At 42.5% G+C, this 18,492-nt stretch overlaps 1 protein-coding gene across 1 annotated transcript; it reads right to left on the reverse strand.

The window, feature by feature from the left end:
* Positions 1–3,074: 3,074 nt before the first annotated feature.
* Positions 3,075–17,730, reverse strand: LOC137793692 (tetraspanin-1). Its single transcript, XM_068589993.1, has 7 exons — positions 17,674–17,730; positions 13,606–13,812; positions 12,131–12,205; positions 6,053–6,151; positions 4,603–4,746; positions 3,527–3,610; positions 3,075–3,163 (listed from the first exon to the last, which is right to left on the reverse strand). Exons 1-7 carry the CDS (start codon positions 17,728–17,730, stop codon positions 3,104–3,106), a joined length of 726 nt encoding a protein of 241 aa, XP_068446094.1. The 3' UTR covers positions 3,075–3,103.
* Positions 17,731–18,492: the final 762 nt, after the last annotated feature.

The raw sequence follows: 18,492 nt of genomic DNA on the forward strand, positions 1-18,492 counted from the left end.
TCGCGCAAAGTCTGCATCTAATGCAGACTTAGGGAAAGGGTTTATAAAGGCCACCAAATGTCAGCGAGAGACTCAAACACTCAACGATGCGACATTGGGACAGAACTAAACCCTCACAGACTTTGTGGGAGTCTGTGAGTGTGGAGATTGAGGCCCTTGTGTTTCTTCACCTGTCTGACTTTCTTGCGGTGAAGCTTCCCAGATATCAACAATTAACACTGTCGGGTTTTGTTATTTCTAATATAAACTATATAGCAATCCAAAAAACTAAGTTGTGATGAATCAGAATGTTCTATTGAGCACAATTTTACTGGAGATAATCCATTATGATAGATAACAGCTGAGAGTGCATGAACACTGGCCCAGGTGGCCATCCGTTCTCTTTCTGTCTCGTCAACAGGGACGTGTCAGCGGTGTTAATGATGTCTGCCCTGTGTGTTTGTGAGCCAATGTCACTGTTTGTATTTCTGAACCATTCTGCTGGAAACCTTTGCATCGCCTCTAATTAAGATGGATTTTCTGACTGAATATAAAGTGATAGCCATTGTGTGTGTGTGTTACTGGCTGTGTGTTATGCACTGACTGACAGTGCCAAAAGCAGCGTATAGCGCCTTTTCTCCACAAGGCATTTGTTTCATTGTCAGCGCACACACACACACACACGCACACACACGTCTTTACCAGCCCATAGCTCCAGACCTGGCCATTTGCGCCTGTCAGTCAGAAGTTGCTGGTTCGTATCATGCGTGTGCGCGTGTGTGCACGCACCTTTTAAATGTCATTTTTGACCTATTGAGCATTCTGATGAGCCGAGCTCACAGGCTGATGGCTGAGATGTAGATGGAATATTGATTTTGTGTATGTGTGAGTTAGGGAGCCGGGGGTTATTGTTAAACATGGAGCTCGGCAGCGCTGAGACGATGACAGATTTAACTCTAAATACCTCGCAGGTGTATAATTGGATGGAAGAACCCGCTCCTTTTTACGTCCCTGTCTCTCCATTTCAACAAACCTTACGACCATGAAGAACATTAATGTTTGGCCACAACAGCGTTCATACTTACAGTTTTGGTTTTGCTTCTATTATTTTATAACTAAACAAAACGCACAGAAAACATTAATATATAAAGATCAATGAGATAAAACAGTGGGGAGAGGGTTTCCCAGGAACTCATCTTGCCTTTATCCTTCATTATTACTGGGATTTTTGTTTTTCTTGATTTTCATTTAATCTCTTGGAATACACACACACAGGTATATATATATATATATATATATATATATATATATATATATATATATATATATAGTCGTATACCTCTTCCTTTTAGTCATTATCCTCACACATACATGTACACATACATACCCCCTCCTCAACATGTGACACGTACCACAACATACACTCACAATGGCATCTACAGTACATACACACCAACTCAGGCACTTTATGCACTTCTCCAAACAGCCTGTCAGCCTTACTGTACCTATATAAATATGAGCCATATTGTATCAATATCATCAACTGTGTTGTACTTTGTCTCAAAAACTGCAATTTTTGTTCCTTTTAAATATTACTACGTTTTTCTTTAAACAAGAGAAATGTACCATCTGGAGAAATAAGGAAGGATGAGAGCTGAACCATAGAATAAGGAATTGGGTCTTCAAACTCAAACAATGAACTAAAAAAATGCTGAAAAGCTCGACAGGCTGTAGAGCTGACGGGAACTACATATTTGTCACTTTTCACATTATGCGTTGACATTTCATCTATCGTTAATACAAACATATTGATCAGAGGAGCTTAAGGAATGACATTTGCTGAAAATTTGAAGGATCTTCTTTCTGAGACTTTGAAATAAATTATGGCTGCTGAATTCATGTTTGCACACAAGATGGAAAGTGCATGATCTCTTCCTGTCGTTCTCTTTCTCTCATTGTCATTATGTATCTCTCTCTCTCTCTCTCTCTCTCTCTCTCATACACACACACACACACACACACAGCATCGCACACAGACAGTTGAACGAGCCTGTGGTTTTGTGATGAAAGCACTAATTCAGGAGCGACAGATGACCTGCTGCATGACTGAACAATGCTTCAATCCTTTTGTCAGGCTTTCTATTGGTCAGTATTAACGTAGCCTTGTGCCACTATGCACGTATTATTCAAGGGCAGGAGATGGAACATTGAACAGGACAAAAGATGCTGTTTCCTTTCACTTGCAGATACATATGGGTGAATGAGGCTTTAAACACAGGTGTTTAGGTCATGATTAATTGTGCTCCTGGACATCTCAATCATCTAAGCACTGTGAGACAATGGGCCACTGGGCGCAGATATGTAAAAGGCATTTGGGGTTTTTGTGGTTGTTTCATGTTTCTTTGTGGTTTGTATCTTTTTAATGTTCCTTGGCACCACCTATTTTGTTTCGCATGCTTTGTGTCTGTTTTGCGCCTCTTTGTGGTTGTTGTGCCTTGTTCTGTTGTCATTTGGATTCGCCTTGTGGTTGTTTTGAGCCTCTTTGTGATCGTTTTGCATCTCTTGGATGTCACATGGCAACGTTTTTCAGTATCTTTGTGGTAGTTGTGTGTGTCTTTGTGGTAGTTTTGCATTGCTCAATGCTTGCCAGCTATAGTCTCTAACTGTGTCTGTCTGCTGTTGGTGCTTGGATGAAACCTGCCCAGCACCAAACAGCAGACAGACACAGTTTACAAAAAAACAGTTGGCTGCTGGCTCTGGAAACACTGAGACCAGAAAGTAGCACAAGTAGCAGCCAAAAGAGGCTAACAGTTGTGTAGCGATGCAGAGTTGCCGATAACCTTTCAGAACTAGAAGTGACACCTTTGAAAATATTGATTCACTGTGTCACCATATACACTTGTAAAAAAGGTTGGGTAGTCCATAAAATACATTTACAGGGAACCATCAGGTGTATCCCTGAAATATTTTATTAGCATATGTGAAATATGGACACTCTGCAGGTACTCATAAACTGTTTCTCTGTCGACGTCTTTCTGAAAAAAGAGCGAACCAGAAAGTAAAAAGACACAAAATAAATCATGCACTTTCTGTGTCCCGACTGTAGTGTTTCCCTGAAGGAGTCTCAGTTGATTTTCTTGTCCAGGTGGCAGTACAAGTACATGGACACTGCCATTGCAGCAATCTGAGGAAACAACATAATGCAAATGCTCATCTGTGCAGATCAGATGATTATCAGACATTACAGAGGCCTATAGTAATAATAAAGAAAAGACAATAATACATATTTGAATATACACACTCACAGTGTTATCTCTTCACACATTATATCATTATCAAAAGGTTTCATTCTCAGAGAAGCTCTATGTATAGTTTGGGCTTCTAATCCTCCCTCTTATGATAAAAATACTGCGTTACCACCACTGATTTTAACCAAGACACTAGTCTTCTAGTAATAGTTTGTTGATTTCTTTCACTCTTTCATATGTACCAAAGCACTGACTCACACTTTTGAAAGTTCCACCTTTTCCATTCTGTGTTATTTTACCTCTAAGACTCCAATTCCTGCTGCGATGCCTCCCACGATGTTGGTGTGCTCTTTCAGGGTCTCCACGATATGTTTGAAACAGCCCTGAGCAAAAACAGTGTCAACAGAATAATACATTATTAACACATTTACACCGTAACAAATTATGGGATCAATGGCCATTTATTAATTCTGCAATACATTACAATTTTTCATAGTAATAATAGTAGGGCTGGCTGGCTCAAAATCAATGTCCTTGTATTTTTTATTTTATCTGACCTTTTGTAGCCATGGCAGCGGCGGGTTGAATTGGTGGAAATGACTGAAATATCTTAGCAGTTATTGGATGGATTAGCCATTAAGTGAGAGAGGAACTCTCTCTTGCTTCCTTTATTCTGTTGTGTCCATTTTTGTAGGTGTAGACTAGATGATGATAATGCTATGAATGTCTTCCAGGAGAGAAACACGCATTTTTTGAGTCTCCACACGCCTTTTTGTTTCATTTTGTTCTGGAAAAATGTGGGCCCTTATGGCTCCTTAAGAGGTCTTTGTGATTTGACAACCTTGATCAACTTCCATTGAAATAATTAGTTGTAATATGTATTTAAATAACCGATAATTTGATTACCAAGTTGATGCCAAAATTGAAAAAGGATCCGGGCTCGAAACTAACATTGTCCTGTCATAGAACATATTTATGGGCTGAACAGATCTTCCCCAGAATGACTTTGAGACTAAGGTAATAAAGTGTTTTTAACTAGCCCTTAGCGAGTGATACAGCGAGTGCTGAGGCGTTACACAACTGAAAAGACGCTGTCAACTTACTATCGATGCGTGTGTTGAAGCCTAATCATTACGTTGTTATAATTTTACTGAGATATCGAATTCGGTACCGTGAATCGTGGAATTCAACTGACAGTGGATTACATTTCTGGTACTGTGACTTTCCTACCATCAATGTTTTCTTCTTGATCCATTTTTATGATAACACAATAACCAGTAGTCAATGCAAAGGCATTGATGCTGCCTTTATGTGCAGAATGGGAGTTAGCATGTGAGTTAGCATGTGCGTTAGCATGCACTGTTTTCAATCTCACCTGCACAGCGCTGCGCTCTGCCTCGTGAGGCCTGCAGGAGGTGCTGTTGAGCCAGCAGCAGCTGGGCGGCAGGCTGCCTCCGTTCTCCTTTTCAAACTCAGAGCCGACAAAGTCTGTGTAGTTGGTGAAACCACAGCACTCCATCTGGGGGAGGAAGGAAAACACACAACAAGAATGTCTTGTGCATAAATGTGTCCTCAAATTTAAACATTTGTCCATACGCAATATCCTTCTCCATTGTGCAACCATATAAGTAAACTTAATTTAAGTTGAGTAAGAGCTTTGCTTCTGTGTGAGAGGAAGTTTTGCTCTGAAGTTTTTGCTCTGTTTTGTTGTGTGTTTGTATTCAGAACAGATCTGTATTTACTGTATTTTACAACTAAATTCCATTCACATCCGATACAAGTATGTTTTTAACTGTTTTTGTCATGGTCAGACATTGCGTGAGTGTTTCACTTTGCCAATGTAAACTGAGCCATTGTAAAGCCGTCACACAGTAAGAATGGACGTCAACTTTTGTTCAGCAAGTAAAAAAAATGAGAGATAGAAGGTTCCTAAGTTACCTTGACTGAGGCTATTGTGTGCAGGTGAGCTGAAGTGAAATGAATGGATAAAGGCAGACCGATGTTGCACACAGTTTGCAGTTCTGGTATTGCTTTAGTTTGAGTTCAGTTCAGAAATTGCTTTAGACTTTAGAAACAGGTTGTTTGTTACATCTGTTTTATTTGTTCACTGAAGGACACTGAAAGAACATGAAGTCTAATAAATCAACCCTCAGGGGCTCAGAAATCCTCCGGTCAACCCTTGTCAAGAATTATTCTGTAATATCTTAATTATTTTTGTTCATATTGAGCACATATGGTGCATATTTCTCTATGAATGTAATGATTGTACTTGAAGGTGACAGGATACACATGCGTGCAATAGAAATGGAGGTGCAGTCAACTAATAGTTTTGGTTAGTATTTGTACATTTGAAAACTTAGCAGTAGTTTTTGTTGGTGTATTGGATAATTTCCTGATGGTACAAAACAGTGAAATATATTTATTGTGTATTAAGTGAAAAAAACGCTGCACTGAGAGCATTATACGGCGTATACGACTATGAGTCCTCTTTTTTGGAAAATGTTTCCACGCACCACAGAAGAGTTCCAAAAATACTTCTGACAACATGTCGATTCTATAACCTTCACACAAATAATATATAATTCATTTAATGATGATATAGGTTTGGCTGTCAAAAATCTTCAAGACTCAGAAGCTGATAGTCACAGAGAGGAAAGGAAAATAAATGTCTGCAAGAAGATGGGGAAATTACTATAAAGCCTGATTTTGTGATTTGGTAAGATCAGTAGGCAAATTAAGTATTTATACATAACCAGCAGTTCAGAACACATGCGAAAGCAGTGCATTACTGTAAACATTGAAAACAAACCGTGCACGTACTATACCTCTGTCATGGTCGTGTTCCAGATCTCCGTGAACACAGCATCACTGCCGTAATCCTTCTGTAAAGCAGGGGTCGCCCACGCTTTGAGGATCCCCTCGGCCTGAGAAAAAAACACGTTAGGACACTTATGTTAGGACACTTATGTAAGGACACTTATGTAAGGACGTTCTGTTTTCACGCGCCTCTAACCTAAACCTAAGCACCCAAACCAAGTATACAAATACTGTCTTCACTTTTCTGAAGTGTTCTCTCTGGCTTGACAAACATGTCTTCTTTCTGAAACATCCTAATTGTATAATATATCCTAACTGTCTAAATATCTACACTCTTCCCGAGATAACTTACTTACTAAATATGTAACATGTCCCTCCCCGCAAAAATTAGGACTGCAACCACTAATTGGATTACATAGATTTAAATAGATCATTAAAATGTATGGCATTGAATTTCCTTGATTAGTCGGGTCTGTGTGATGATGCTTCTTCGGTGGGGGAAATAGAGAAAGCCAAAAACATGCTGTGTCTAGCCCGCGTGGGAAATTGTAGGAAATGGCGTCGTCTCCTTTGGAAATTGGTTGAGGCAGAGACTGATTACCAGAGTAAAGGGGCAAATGATTGATTACAGTTTTTAATTTAAAAGAAATATGTTTTCAACAGAAATACCCTCCATCTGTTTCCTCAGTGTATTATGACGGCGCAATGTAGCCAACGTCCTCGTGCAAGCTAATCCTTCACAACGCCTGGCTGCATTGATCAATCACAAATGAACAGAATACATTATTTTTTATTTACGTATCTAGGTCTGTTTGATGTTGTTAAATCAACCTTGAATTGCCTGTTTGTCTATCAAAGCGAACGCAAATCTGCCAGAGACAGCAGATCTAGCTAACGCTTATTAGCGGAAATTAGCTTAGAGAGTCTGAGAATAGTTGTTCATTTTAAATATTTCACATACTGATAGGTAGCTTATTATAGAATAACATGTAATAATGTATTAGTTGATCAATATTTTGGGACATAACTAAAGCTGTCAAATAAATGTTTTTGGTGTAAAAGGCACAATATTAGATATTAAGTAGAAAGTAACTTAAGTACAGAATCAAAAGTTGTATCGAAGTTCAGTGCTTGAGTAAATGTATTTTGTTACATTCCATTTTTCGTCGTTCGCTCTATCAAAAACACACTTTTCCTCAGCGCCGACACACTCTCTGTCTCTTTTGGGACCCAGTATGTATCCGAGAGTGTCCTGCAGATGGATGTAAAAGCACGACTCTTCACTCCAGAAGTCCAACAGTGCCACAAACATCCACACACTTGAGTACAAACACAGCCCACTGTGGAAGCCCCAGAAAATAAAATACTGCAGCTGATTTCACGGGCAGGAAAAGTAATTCTCTGGCAGTCACCTATTCATCAGAAATTAAATAAATCTTTCACACAAAGCACTTGGGAAATAAACAGCCCCGACCTGGCACCTGGAAAAAATGAAAATAAATCAAAAGATGACCTGACATTATTCTCCATTCTTCTTCTCCTTTTTATGGCCGTGAACTAGGGGGGCATTTACATATATATTGATGTTCCTGATGGCTTTGGTCAGGACGCATTTTGCCTGCTATTCATGTTTATCCACAGTGCAAAAAAAGGCAGGTTACGGTCCATGCAAGAGGAGAGTCTTTTGTTGGGGAAAGAATTCCTTCACAAACACACAGGTTAGCCTTTTTTTCACACTTTCCCCTCCTCCCTTCCTCAGTCTGTTTTTTCTCCATTTTGATTAATAATCCTGTCGCGTACAGTCACACAAAGACCCATTTGACGAGGAGGGTGAGTGTGTGCTTTACTGTATGTGCATGTGGCCGAATGCAACCGAGTGTCTATCAGGTTTATGTGTCTGAAAGTGCTTTTCTTCTTTCTTTTTTTCTCGTGTGTGTGTGTGTGGACAGTGAAGGGGGCAGGCGTACGAGATGCCCGAGGGGATGCTGGGATACATGCCACAATTAAAAATGCCCCCCCAAGAAGCTGTGAGAGCGGCTGAGATCAGAGAGGGTTATTACCAGCCGGCTAATTCATCACTGTCACTCTGCCCCGCACCTCACCACATCCCGTTAAACACACACACTTGCATGCTTACACACTGATATAGGCCCCTACACACACACACACACACACACACACACACACACACACACACGGTGGCCAGGCAGGACAAAGCCTATAGTAATACACGGCATAGTGAGGCAGGAAGCGATAACACATCTATCAATACAGCAGAGGGAACTCCTGCACACACATGATAAAAATCTTCAGCTTCATGTGTTATTGATTGCTCCTGAAACATTTATCGATATCTTTTACTTTAGTGACTCGTCGGCTGCTAATTGGTTATTGTTCGTAAGTGGAATGGCAATAAATGTAAACCGTATTAAATTCAGCTGAGCGTTGCTTTGTTAAGAGGAAAGGCAGTGCTTCGTGCCATCAGTCGTGGGCATTCCCGCCCACCTTTTTGTCTAACTATGTGTAATTTGAAACAAGTTGAAATGTCAGAAATAAACATGCAATAAAAAAGATGCGAATAAGGGTGATGGATACAAATATTGGGAATACAACTGTTTGTGCTTTATCTGCGGTCCACACAGCCCCAGTTTAAGCTCTGCATCTATTTTCTTTCAAGTCACACGCTTGGTATTACTTTAAAACATTTACCGCTGTTATAAAAAACCTACCGTAAATCCTCAAGGACTAAACATCCGTGAAAAAAAAATATGTTCCATCTACCACACACTATAAAAATTACAACTAATCCAAACAAAGACCAGGTAATGTTATTGTAAATAGCAAATGATCACAAAGCTAATTTGCTCCGTCGAGCTGAGGAACTACAGCACCGGTGATGAGTCTCTGTGGGTTTGTCATGAGTGACCCCTTCCACGTACACAGTCATTTCTTCCATTTTTAATATAATACTATTGATTGGGGCAGCATTAAAGCAGAAGTAATTGGAGTTAATCATCTCGCATCACTTACTCAGGCTAATCTTTCCTCTTCCTGACGAGATATTAAAGCAAACCCCAATCAGTATTGGATTACGTTTTGAGAGAACATTCCTTTACTGTCCATTGACGTCAGTGTGATTCAATAAAGGCCACATCACATCTATTTCATTCATCCAGTGGGAAGTCCATATCGGCCCCGGTCATAAATCTCCACCCGGGTCACTTCCGAATCACTTGGCGGAGAAAGAACAACCATGACCACTGACGGCCTCTCATAATGCCTGGTGGAATTGCTTATTAAATCTCTGTTATTCTGACCACCTGAAGGTTATTGGTGCTTTGGTTAGATGAGCTGCGGGGGGCTCGCTGGCCAAAAGGCAGATTTATGCGTCAGATAAGTAGGACTGAATAGATCAGCGCTTTATTCATCCTCGCCTTTCATTGTCTACGCCTCTGCCTCTTACTTATTGACGCAGGGGGCTATGTGTATGCATATTAGCTGTATATTGCCCATATTCATTATGCTCACGCTATTGTGTTTACTGTGTCTTATCAAAAGCAGGAGATGGACAGCTGCTCGGACGCACTCATAATCGCGATGGGCCTGACAATGTCCTTTGTGTTCGTACTGAACAGATGATGCTAAAGCTAACAAACCACGTTAAATTGACTCTGAACCTTATCTCTGATCTTCTATAGGAAGACACATTTTTAGTTATGTCTTGCGTTTCACTGAGCTCTCTCTCTCTCTCTCTCTCGCCACCGACCCACCCTCGGCTGGCATTTCAACAAAAGCCGTTTACAGTGATCGCGTAGCTCGATAGCTCAGTTTTTGTAAATGACAACAGCGAGTTCTCCTTGCTCAGCCTCCAAGGACACGTGCACACACATACACACACACACACACACACACACACACACACACACACACACACACACACACACACACACACACACACACACTCTCTCTCTCTCTCTCTCTCTCTCTGAAAAAAACACCCTCTCTTAGCTTCTTTGTGTGAGGTTTGACAGTATATAGCTGAGAAAGAGAGAAGTTGATGGTCGACCTTTTCACTGTGAAACAGAAATCATCCACTTATTGTTTCTGTTGAGAGTTGGGTCCAATAAGATATCACATTTTCTTAAAAAAAAAGAAGAAAAAGTCTCTTAGTGTAGCGGTATCTTTTAATTGGTGTCCAATAGAAATCAATATGTTCTAGAATGGACTTTCTTTAATCTTGATTGTGATTTAATCTCCCAGTAAAGATGTGAAGACAATGTGAAGACATGTCTTCATCGGTTATGTGATCAAGAGAGTTCATATAGATATACATCACTTAATGCAACGTCTTTGATCCAATTTGTGCTGACCTTTTATGAGTGCAGGCAAACGAGAGGGTGGAAAAAAACGATTCTGAGAATATTTTAAAGCATCCAGATATCGAGACCAAAAAGAATTGCAGGATGAAACATCAGCCTTCAGATCTCTGTAGTGATGGAACTACTGTTTTCACCATTCACTTTGTAGTTTATAACAAACGCCAAGTCATTTCTCCTGGTAATAAGAACCGATCATGACCCTGCACAAGTATTTGCCTCCAAGAAGCTTCCACTGAGCCAGTTCCTAAATGATCTACCTTGCTTGTTTTAAGAAAAATAAGACTTTAAACCTAGAACACTAACGTTGGGCGATTGTTGTTACGTTATTTTCATTGTGTTGCTTTTGTCTGAGTTGCGTTGGTCCTTGTGTAGCTTAATGATGCTCACAGGTGTTGTTGAAGGTAGGCGTGTCTTATTGGAAGTGGGCGTGTCTCTCTGCTCCAATCCCTGTTTTTTTCAACAGGCACGTGTTCGGGTGATTTTTACTTGACGTTGGTGATTGAGGGTACAAAATAATTGGTTTGGTTTTAACATTGAAGGAAGACTTTTCCTACAGAACAAAACTAACATGTCCCAGGAACAGATGGACCAAAGAACAAGTTCATATCTCCATTATTTCTATTTTTAATCATGTTTTATTGACGATTCCCTAATTTTTCATCCAATTTTGAGCCTTTTTTCCCCCAATGATACCTGTTTTTCGTTTTATATGAAGTTCTATAGGGTGAAATAAAAGAAGAGTATTTCAATTTGCCATGTATCGTTGTGTTTTAAGTATATTTTGTCAGATACATTATAACGGGTGAAATACACCCAACGTTAGTGATGGTCTAACTCTTTTTAATGTTAGTGTTCTAGGGTTAAAGACTTCATTGTAGGTGGTGAATAAATTCCTTCAAACTAATTGACAGAATTTGAAATTTCCGTCGCCCTTCAAAAACTTCTAAAGGTCGACGCTTGTCTTTATTTCTAAACACACACTACTGGGCTTCCTTGCTGTGTGCTGCTGCTGATCAGGCTGGACCAACACCAGCACAAACAGTGCAGAGTCCACTTTTGGCTCATCAGCTCCACCCTGCAGATGGATGTTGTTTAGATTACCTCTTTTACTCCTGGGGACTCAGATTCATCCTTTGATTGGATAAAATAAAAAAAAAATAAAACATCGACTCTTTTCTTTATTAGGATCCCAATCTTCACTAACCTCCTTTTATATAGCTCATTTGAAAGCCCAGTAATTATTATATGTGGCACTTAATGTAAAGGGAGCATGTGTGTGAGTGTGTATGTGGGAGAGAGGGGAGAGAGAGGGAGAAAAAGAGAGAGGGAAACACATATGTAAATAGACTGTTTTGCATATAAAATGCTTTAGCTTCAATATTCCAGAGTAATAAATTGCTTAAAGTTAGCGATGGCGCACACTGCTCCGGGCTATCCCGGAGTCATTAAGTAGCCGAATGTAGTGAGGCGGACATAAAGCCAGTAATTCAATGATGGCTGCGGCTATGATGGAGAATTTACATGGAGATAAAATCCAGAGAGTGGGCCGAGGAGGTGAGAGGGTGAAAGAGAAAGGCCGAGAGGGACGAGACGAATTAGGAGACAAAGGAAGGGGAGTGAAGAGGAGGAGGAAGAAGGGTCAGAGAAAGGAGGGGATGAGTTGAGGCAATGAATGAAGGGGAAGAGGTGAAGAGGGGGGAGACTTACAAATGAAGAGTAGGCCAGAGCCACGACTGCAGCTGCCACTTCAGCGATGAATATGATGAGGATGATGGAGAAGAACTGCAGGAAAGAAAGAAGAGGATCATTATTTAATTATATAAAACTAATGCAAATCATGCTTTTGTCTAGTCTGGAGCTCAAATGATCTGTGTTTATATTTGCATGAGAAGGCAAGGGTGTGCTCGGCTTCATGTCATAAGCTGTGGGATTACCTTTTGTCAACATTTGCCCTGATGAAGATGATCTTTTTTAAGTCAGTAATTAATTGGACCTCAGAGTATGGAGCCTCTTATTCTAAAAAACTAAACGTGGAAAAAATGCTGAATTAATTATTTGAACATCAAGAAAAGCTAATGCGGTTCGTAACCACCGACGCATCTAATTAAACCGCTATTGGTGTAGGCAACAATGGCAGACTGTCGATAAAGCTTGGCTGATTACGCGGAGGGGCAATAAGGAGACACATAGCCTGGTGCGCCTCTCTTGCAGTTATCCAGTCCATTACAGCTGCTTCTCACGAGAGCCGTGGTTCTCGCCGCGTTCCCCGCGCGTGTCAGTCGCAGGACCCGCTGCACCGTCATCATTCAACGCGATGGGACATGTGGACATGATGGGGGCTCTACGGGGGTAACACGTGCCGCCTGTGCTCCTCATTAGACTCGCTGCAGTGGACTAAGAGGTAGTTAGCCTCGTCGCTAATGAGCATACTAATGTACACCACCGTTCGGGGGTCGGTGGCGTAGCGGGTACGAATGAGGCAGGAGGGGCGGACGCGGCTATTATCTGAGCTGTTGGCGAGGCCGGGGTGCATATATGCACGGATGCGTGGGATACTGTGTGAGGGGCGAGTGCATGTGAAAGCACATGATGAACCCATGCGTGATCAGATGTGGTGTTTTACATCACACCCGCACTGGTAGCACAATTGCCTCCTGCTTTACACCCATTGCATCATTGATGAATGTAAGTTCACCCTCTTTTAGCTCTGGTTTGGTCTCCACCAACTCCTGAGGGATATACCTGGTAGCTGCTATATGTCCCATGCTCAGCAGCTATTTCCTGACTGTGTCTGCCTGCTCTTTGTTTCCGAGCAGGTAGTGTACAGAGGGTTCAACTGACACCGAACCCGAAATGTGTGTTGAGGATCATTCTCTGTGGATTTGTCACTGGAACCGATCTCCTCAATTGTCATTTGATTTGTTAAAAAGACTGGATTAGTGGCTCATATTCAATGCCTTTGTATTTGAACAGACTTGTGGGAAGCTGCTTTCAAATTCACTTTGTCCACAGTGGGCTCACAAGGTGAGTCAAATGCTGCCAAATGGCCCGAAGACCGAGGGAAAAGTTACTCTCTTTGTCTTAGCGTCTCTAGAACGACAACGCAACCTTACTTCCGCCTCGCCCTCGACTTGCCTCTGCACTCGTGCTGTCACTTTATAAAGCGTCTCTTTCACACGCACCGTAAGCAGCAGACACTTGCTCTCCTTGTGGGCCCCGCAGCAGCCCAGGAGCCCCAGCAGCAACATCACGGCCCCGATGGCGATGCAGAAGAAGCCCACGTTGACGAACTGCAAGCCTTGGCTGGAGAACGGCTCCAGCTGCTGGAGGAAGGAGCCCCTGTCCACGCTCACCCAGATGCCCAAGGCCAGCAGGGTCAGGCCCCCCAGCTGCAGGAGGATCAAAGAAAACATCATGTTGAGCATGTTGGGTCCCCAAAAATGGGGAACCTTATACCTTATATATCTGGTCGCAAGGTACAAATCAAGAAAAAATCATGTGAGACATCAAATTAAACATAACAATCAGGGCTACAGTCATATAAAATCCCCATGTACAACCTCTAAACACAATTCAAACAATAAGTAGGATTAGAGGTTAGGGTTTAGGGTTAGGGGTAGGGCTTCAAGGGCTACCAACATACATATGTGCAAACAAAAACTAGCAAACACAATGTACGCCCAAAATCTCTGTCAATTATGAGAATTGGACATGACGCAGTTTTCCAGAGGATGTAATACACACTTAATAATGACGAGTTCAATGTCAGTCGCTGGGTGGGTTCACCAGCTCTTAGGGAGGGGGCGGGTGGGTAATGGGATTTTGGAAATGAGAGGCTGTCTAATCCAGACATCACCAATCCTCTCTTGCTATCACCTCTCAGTGACACCATGATGCCTCAATATCGTTCCCTCCTTCAGAGAGGAAGATTCCTTTTGTGAGACAGAGGTGACTGCCTCAGGCCTCGCATTATGTATCGCGGCCGGAGCGACAACTTGGCCTCTTTTTCCTTTTTCTGAGCGAAATGACTGACCTTTTCCAGGCCTGTCTTTATCGCCCCACTCATGTCACGCGTGGAATCCATTTAGTGAGCATCTTGTGCTGCTGAATAAAGCCTCGGGGTGTTCAGAAGAGGGCTACAGGATTATTGCCCAGAAAGTCATTGGGGCGGTCTTCCCCCTTACTTCCCCTTTTTTTTTTATAACAGCCATGTGGGAAGTTGAATCATGGAAGTGCTAAAAAACTTCAATCCAGCTGAACTGAATTATGACAGAAAACCATCCGGTCGTCCTGCAGATATATTTTAGTTTTAAAGCACTCTTAAAGCAGGACGGACTGCAGCCTTTTTGGCCTTTTGGGCTTCATAATGTGAAATAGTTGTGCAGAAAGCGACCTGTTTCATTCATATTATTGATTGAATCAGTGCTACGGAAATGTGCTGTACTCTATCTTCAATTGATCAAGAGCACAGTTGGAGATGGGGGACTTTTTAAGCTTTAAGTTTTACTTAAAGATGATTTAAAACTAATTTAAATTAAGACTAGTGGGCATGCAAACTCTACAGATAGTTTACAGTGACTCAACTTGCTTGATAATCTCTGACTATGAACATGAACACGGCGAGCAGGCAGTTGTTTCATGAGGGGACGACGCTGAAGTGCATTTATAGAAACTATTGGCTCCAAACCTGTAAAACCCGCTCAAAACAAACACGATCCAAAAACCATGTCAGATGTTTCATATTACATTCAGGAAATCACCTGATCCCACTGTCATTATCTCTCTCTGCATGCCTCTCCCTCCTCATCTTTCCACCTCTGACCTTCTCCTCCACCCCTTTATCCTCCTCCTCCGTCTCCTCGGTGTATTTCACCCTCAACTCCTCGCACTGAGTGATTTCTCCTTCCTTCCTCGTCCACTGCAGAAAACACGTTTAAAACCTGATATTGTCTGTCAGGCTCCATCAGGCTCTTTGCAGTCAGCCCCCCACCCCCGTCTTCCCTCTACCTCTTACTACCCAATCCCCATCTCCTGTCAGACGCTGACATCGCCCACGTGGAGATCATCTCCCCCCTTCTTTTCTTTGTCTCCCTGTCTTGGTCCCGCTCTCCCTATCTATTTTTTACTCTCCTTCATTCTCTCCGCCTCGCCCCACCTTTCACTCCGGGTTTTCTTTTCTCGTCTCCTGAACCTGTTCAGTGCCATCAGCGCACCGTTGCCTAAATGTAATACGACAAGCATATTCCCCCTCTAACTCCTTGTGTGCCACCATCATCCCTCACCAGGTATAATTATAGCTGGCACAATGGCTTTTTTTTTATTTTTAAAGATGTCTAATCCCTTTGACAGTGTGCCACATGCAGGTGGATGCCCTGTCAGTTGAACACCCACATGGCAAAAGGACTGGAAAGTAAATCAGGTTTCTGAAAGAGTAAGTGGGGGGCAGTGTGTCGTATCTATGGAGATGGAAAATAAAACCTATTAGGGTGAGAGGAGAGGGAATGAATAACAGGCTGCAAAATCGGAGGCCATGGCCTCCAGGGGGAGGTGAATGCAGAGATGGAAAGATACAGAGGTAGCAGAGAAGAGAACGGGCCCGGCCCACCCCGTTTGAAATGGAATTGGTTCTCTTTGAAAAGGCTGCATTGAGAAAGACGTCAGTTGAGTTTAAAAACCCATTTTCATGGGTCATATTACTGGGAGCAGACAATCTGATTAACTTCCTCGTACGCTCGACCGTTGGCCTGGACACACGGAGACACTCCTAATATCCGAGGCGTTCAGATCGGCAGAGCACAGAGGCACATTGGAGCCGGGATCACCTGCATGTCACTGTTACTCTGTTTGTTTAGCTACGTTTCATTTTCAGGATGGAATTGAAAATCAGGGGACTGGGCACTCGGTTCTTGACAATACAGAGCACAGCTTCAACACCTTCCTCAAAGAACACCTGCACGCTTCAGGACTATCTTTTCTGCTTTATTTTGCAATCTGACAATCCCTTTAATAAAGTTTGGTCTTCTCTGCTGCCAATTATAGTGCAGTTGTGGAGGCCCTCTCAGAAGGCACCTTGTGGATTGTACAATGTCAACCTCATCACTGATTTTTGCCTCATTTTGTGTCATATTCTGATTCGTTCAGACCGGTCGGACTCACAGGCCTACATCTTTTGAATGACAACCAAAGAGTTCAATATCAACTCTGTCAACTCTATAGTACGGCCCAAAAACCCACAATGCAAAGGAACTTTCACCCGGACGACTTGGCCTCGCCTGCTGGAGCCAACGGTCTGACTGCATTACGATACAAAGCCGCTGCTTTCGACCAAAGCGTCTGGTTTGGTGTGTTCTCCTCTTCTTATTTCAGTAAATAAACACGTAAATTTGATACATCCAAAATCCTGGAGGCACTTTATCTTCACAATGTCACAGTTAGCAGCTTCACTACAATGCGTCACGTGATCCGGTGACTTCCGATGAAGAATCCTGACTCTTATTTGAATCCGGCCCTCTTATTTCCTTCATCGGACAGATTACCCCTGTGCAGATTTGGACTCCTCTGATGAAGAGGAGGCGTAGAAGTTGCAACGACTGCGCTCGAAACTCAACGGAAAGTGTTAGAGCGCCGGCGCGTCAAAGCCTCGTCCTTTCATGAGCGGAAGCGAATCGCTTCATCCTCCCGCGCGGCTGGCGAACGTTTCAGAGAGGCACCGTAATCAGTGTGCTGCTGTGAGGTTGCGAGCTGCCAGATTTATCAAGCATCGTAACCCGGGGAAAATGTGGGGGAAATGATGACTTGTGGTGGGAGCCTCATCTGTGACAGCGGGAGCCCAGGTGGGCCCGACTCGGCGGGCGCATTCAGCTTACCCTTGCCAAAGTTTCTCTCCATTTCACAAAGCACATTAGTTATCAACATTAAGCCAGAGATGGAGGTGGCAAAATTAGAGCCTTTGAAGTTAATGAGATGAAAATTGCTACGGTGTGGAGAAAGTGGAGGAGAAAGGAGCATCATTTAGGCCTTCTGGCTCAGTGATCCGAACTGTTTATGTACCCCTTGTTTGCACTGAAGGGTGCTCATGAAATGATTTTCTAGGCATCGTGCCGAAGGCTATTGTTTGTCTGTTTTTTTTAAAACTTTACACATAACCTCTCATGTTAAGATTCAGCATAATCAAGCAACACCAAACCCCCTCAACCCACTCCTCCTCTTCCTCATATTCGAGCATGCAATCAATACGGAAACATACTCACAAAGATAAGCAAGTTGAACAAGACCACCATCAATTTGACGAATGTGAAGCAGCCCATTTTAATCTGTAATAAAAGGAGAAGATAAATTATTGCATTTCCTCTTTCATCAGCGGAGACCTTCTATCTCCCACTCGCACACAATCTTCCCACGCACGCTTTTGCAATAACATCCAGCCGCACAATCCCAGCGAAAGGACTGTGAAAATGACATCGCTGACAATGAGTTCATAATGATAACACACACAGCTGTGAGAAACGCAAAAGATATCTGTTAATGAGAGGTTATAGGAGAGGAAGAGGGATAATAGAAAGGACAGTTTATTGTGTGTACATGTGAACATCGAGGCACCAGAAACACAAATCTTACCTTTTAGTGTGCTAATATTTGTTTTATATCCAAAGTAGCGCTGATTCAAACCAGTTGAACAGTCCTCGGTTGCAAAACGCAAAGATGACCTAAAAAGAAGCAACAAACCACATGGACACACACAAATAAAGACAAGAAGCAGGAGTTTTCTGTCTTCCGGCCCAGGTGCTTCCAGGTGTGCGGAGGTCAGTGGAAAGGTGACTCTGACTTAATATATATATATATATATATGTATATATATCCACTCAGTGACGATGTCCACGCAGGTACAAGCCTGTGCTGGAGATCAGTAATCTGATGAGTGGAGGACTGGGTGTGGTCCCGGCCGGAGGATACGGGTGACAGCAGGTGGATGTTGTTGGAGAAGCTGGAGTGGCAGCTCTGACCCCTGCAGGTGCACATTGACACAGATTCACAGCACAGGATCGCACTCTCTGGGATTTCAAGACTGG

Source organism: Clinocottus analis, unplaced genomic scaffold, assembly GCF_023055335.1.
Source record: "Clinocottus analis isolate CAN_PGR_092001 unplaced genomic scaffold, fCliAna1.0.p SCAF_23, whole genome shotgun sequence".
NCBI classification, from domain to species: Eukaryota; Metazoa; Chordata; class Actinopteri; order Perciformes; family Cottidae; genus Clinocottus; species Clinocottus analis.

Coding starts and splice junctions, on each gene's coding strand:
- LOC137793692 (XM_068589993.1), bottom strand. CDS start 17,730: ATGGGCTGCTTCACATTCGTCAAATTGATGGTGGTCTTGTTCAACTTG. Junction 6,152..12,130: donor CTCTGGCCTACTCTTCATTT/GTAAGTCTCCCC, acceptor TTTTTTTCTCAG/GCCGAGGGGATCCTCAAAGC. Junction 3,164..3,526: donor CAGGAATTGGAGTCTTAGAG/GTAAAATAACAC, acceptor TTGTTTCCTCAG/ATTGCTGCAATGGCAGTGTC.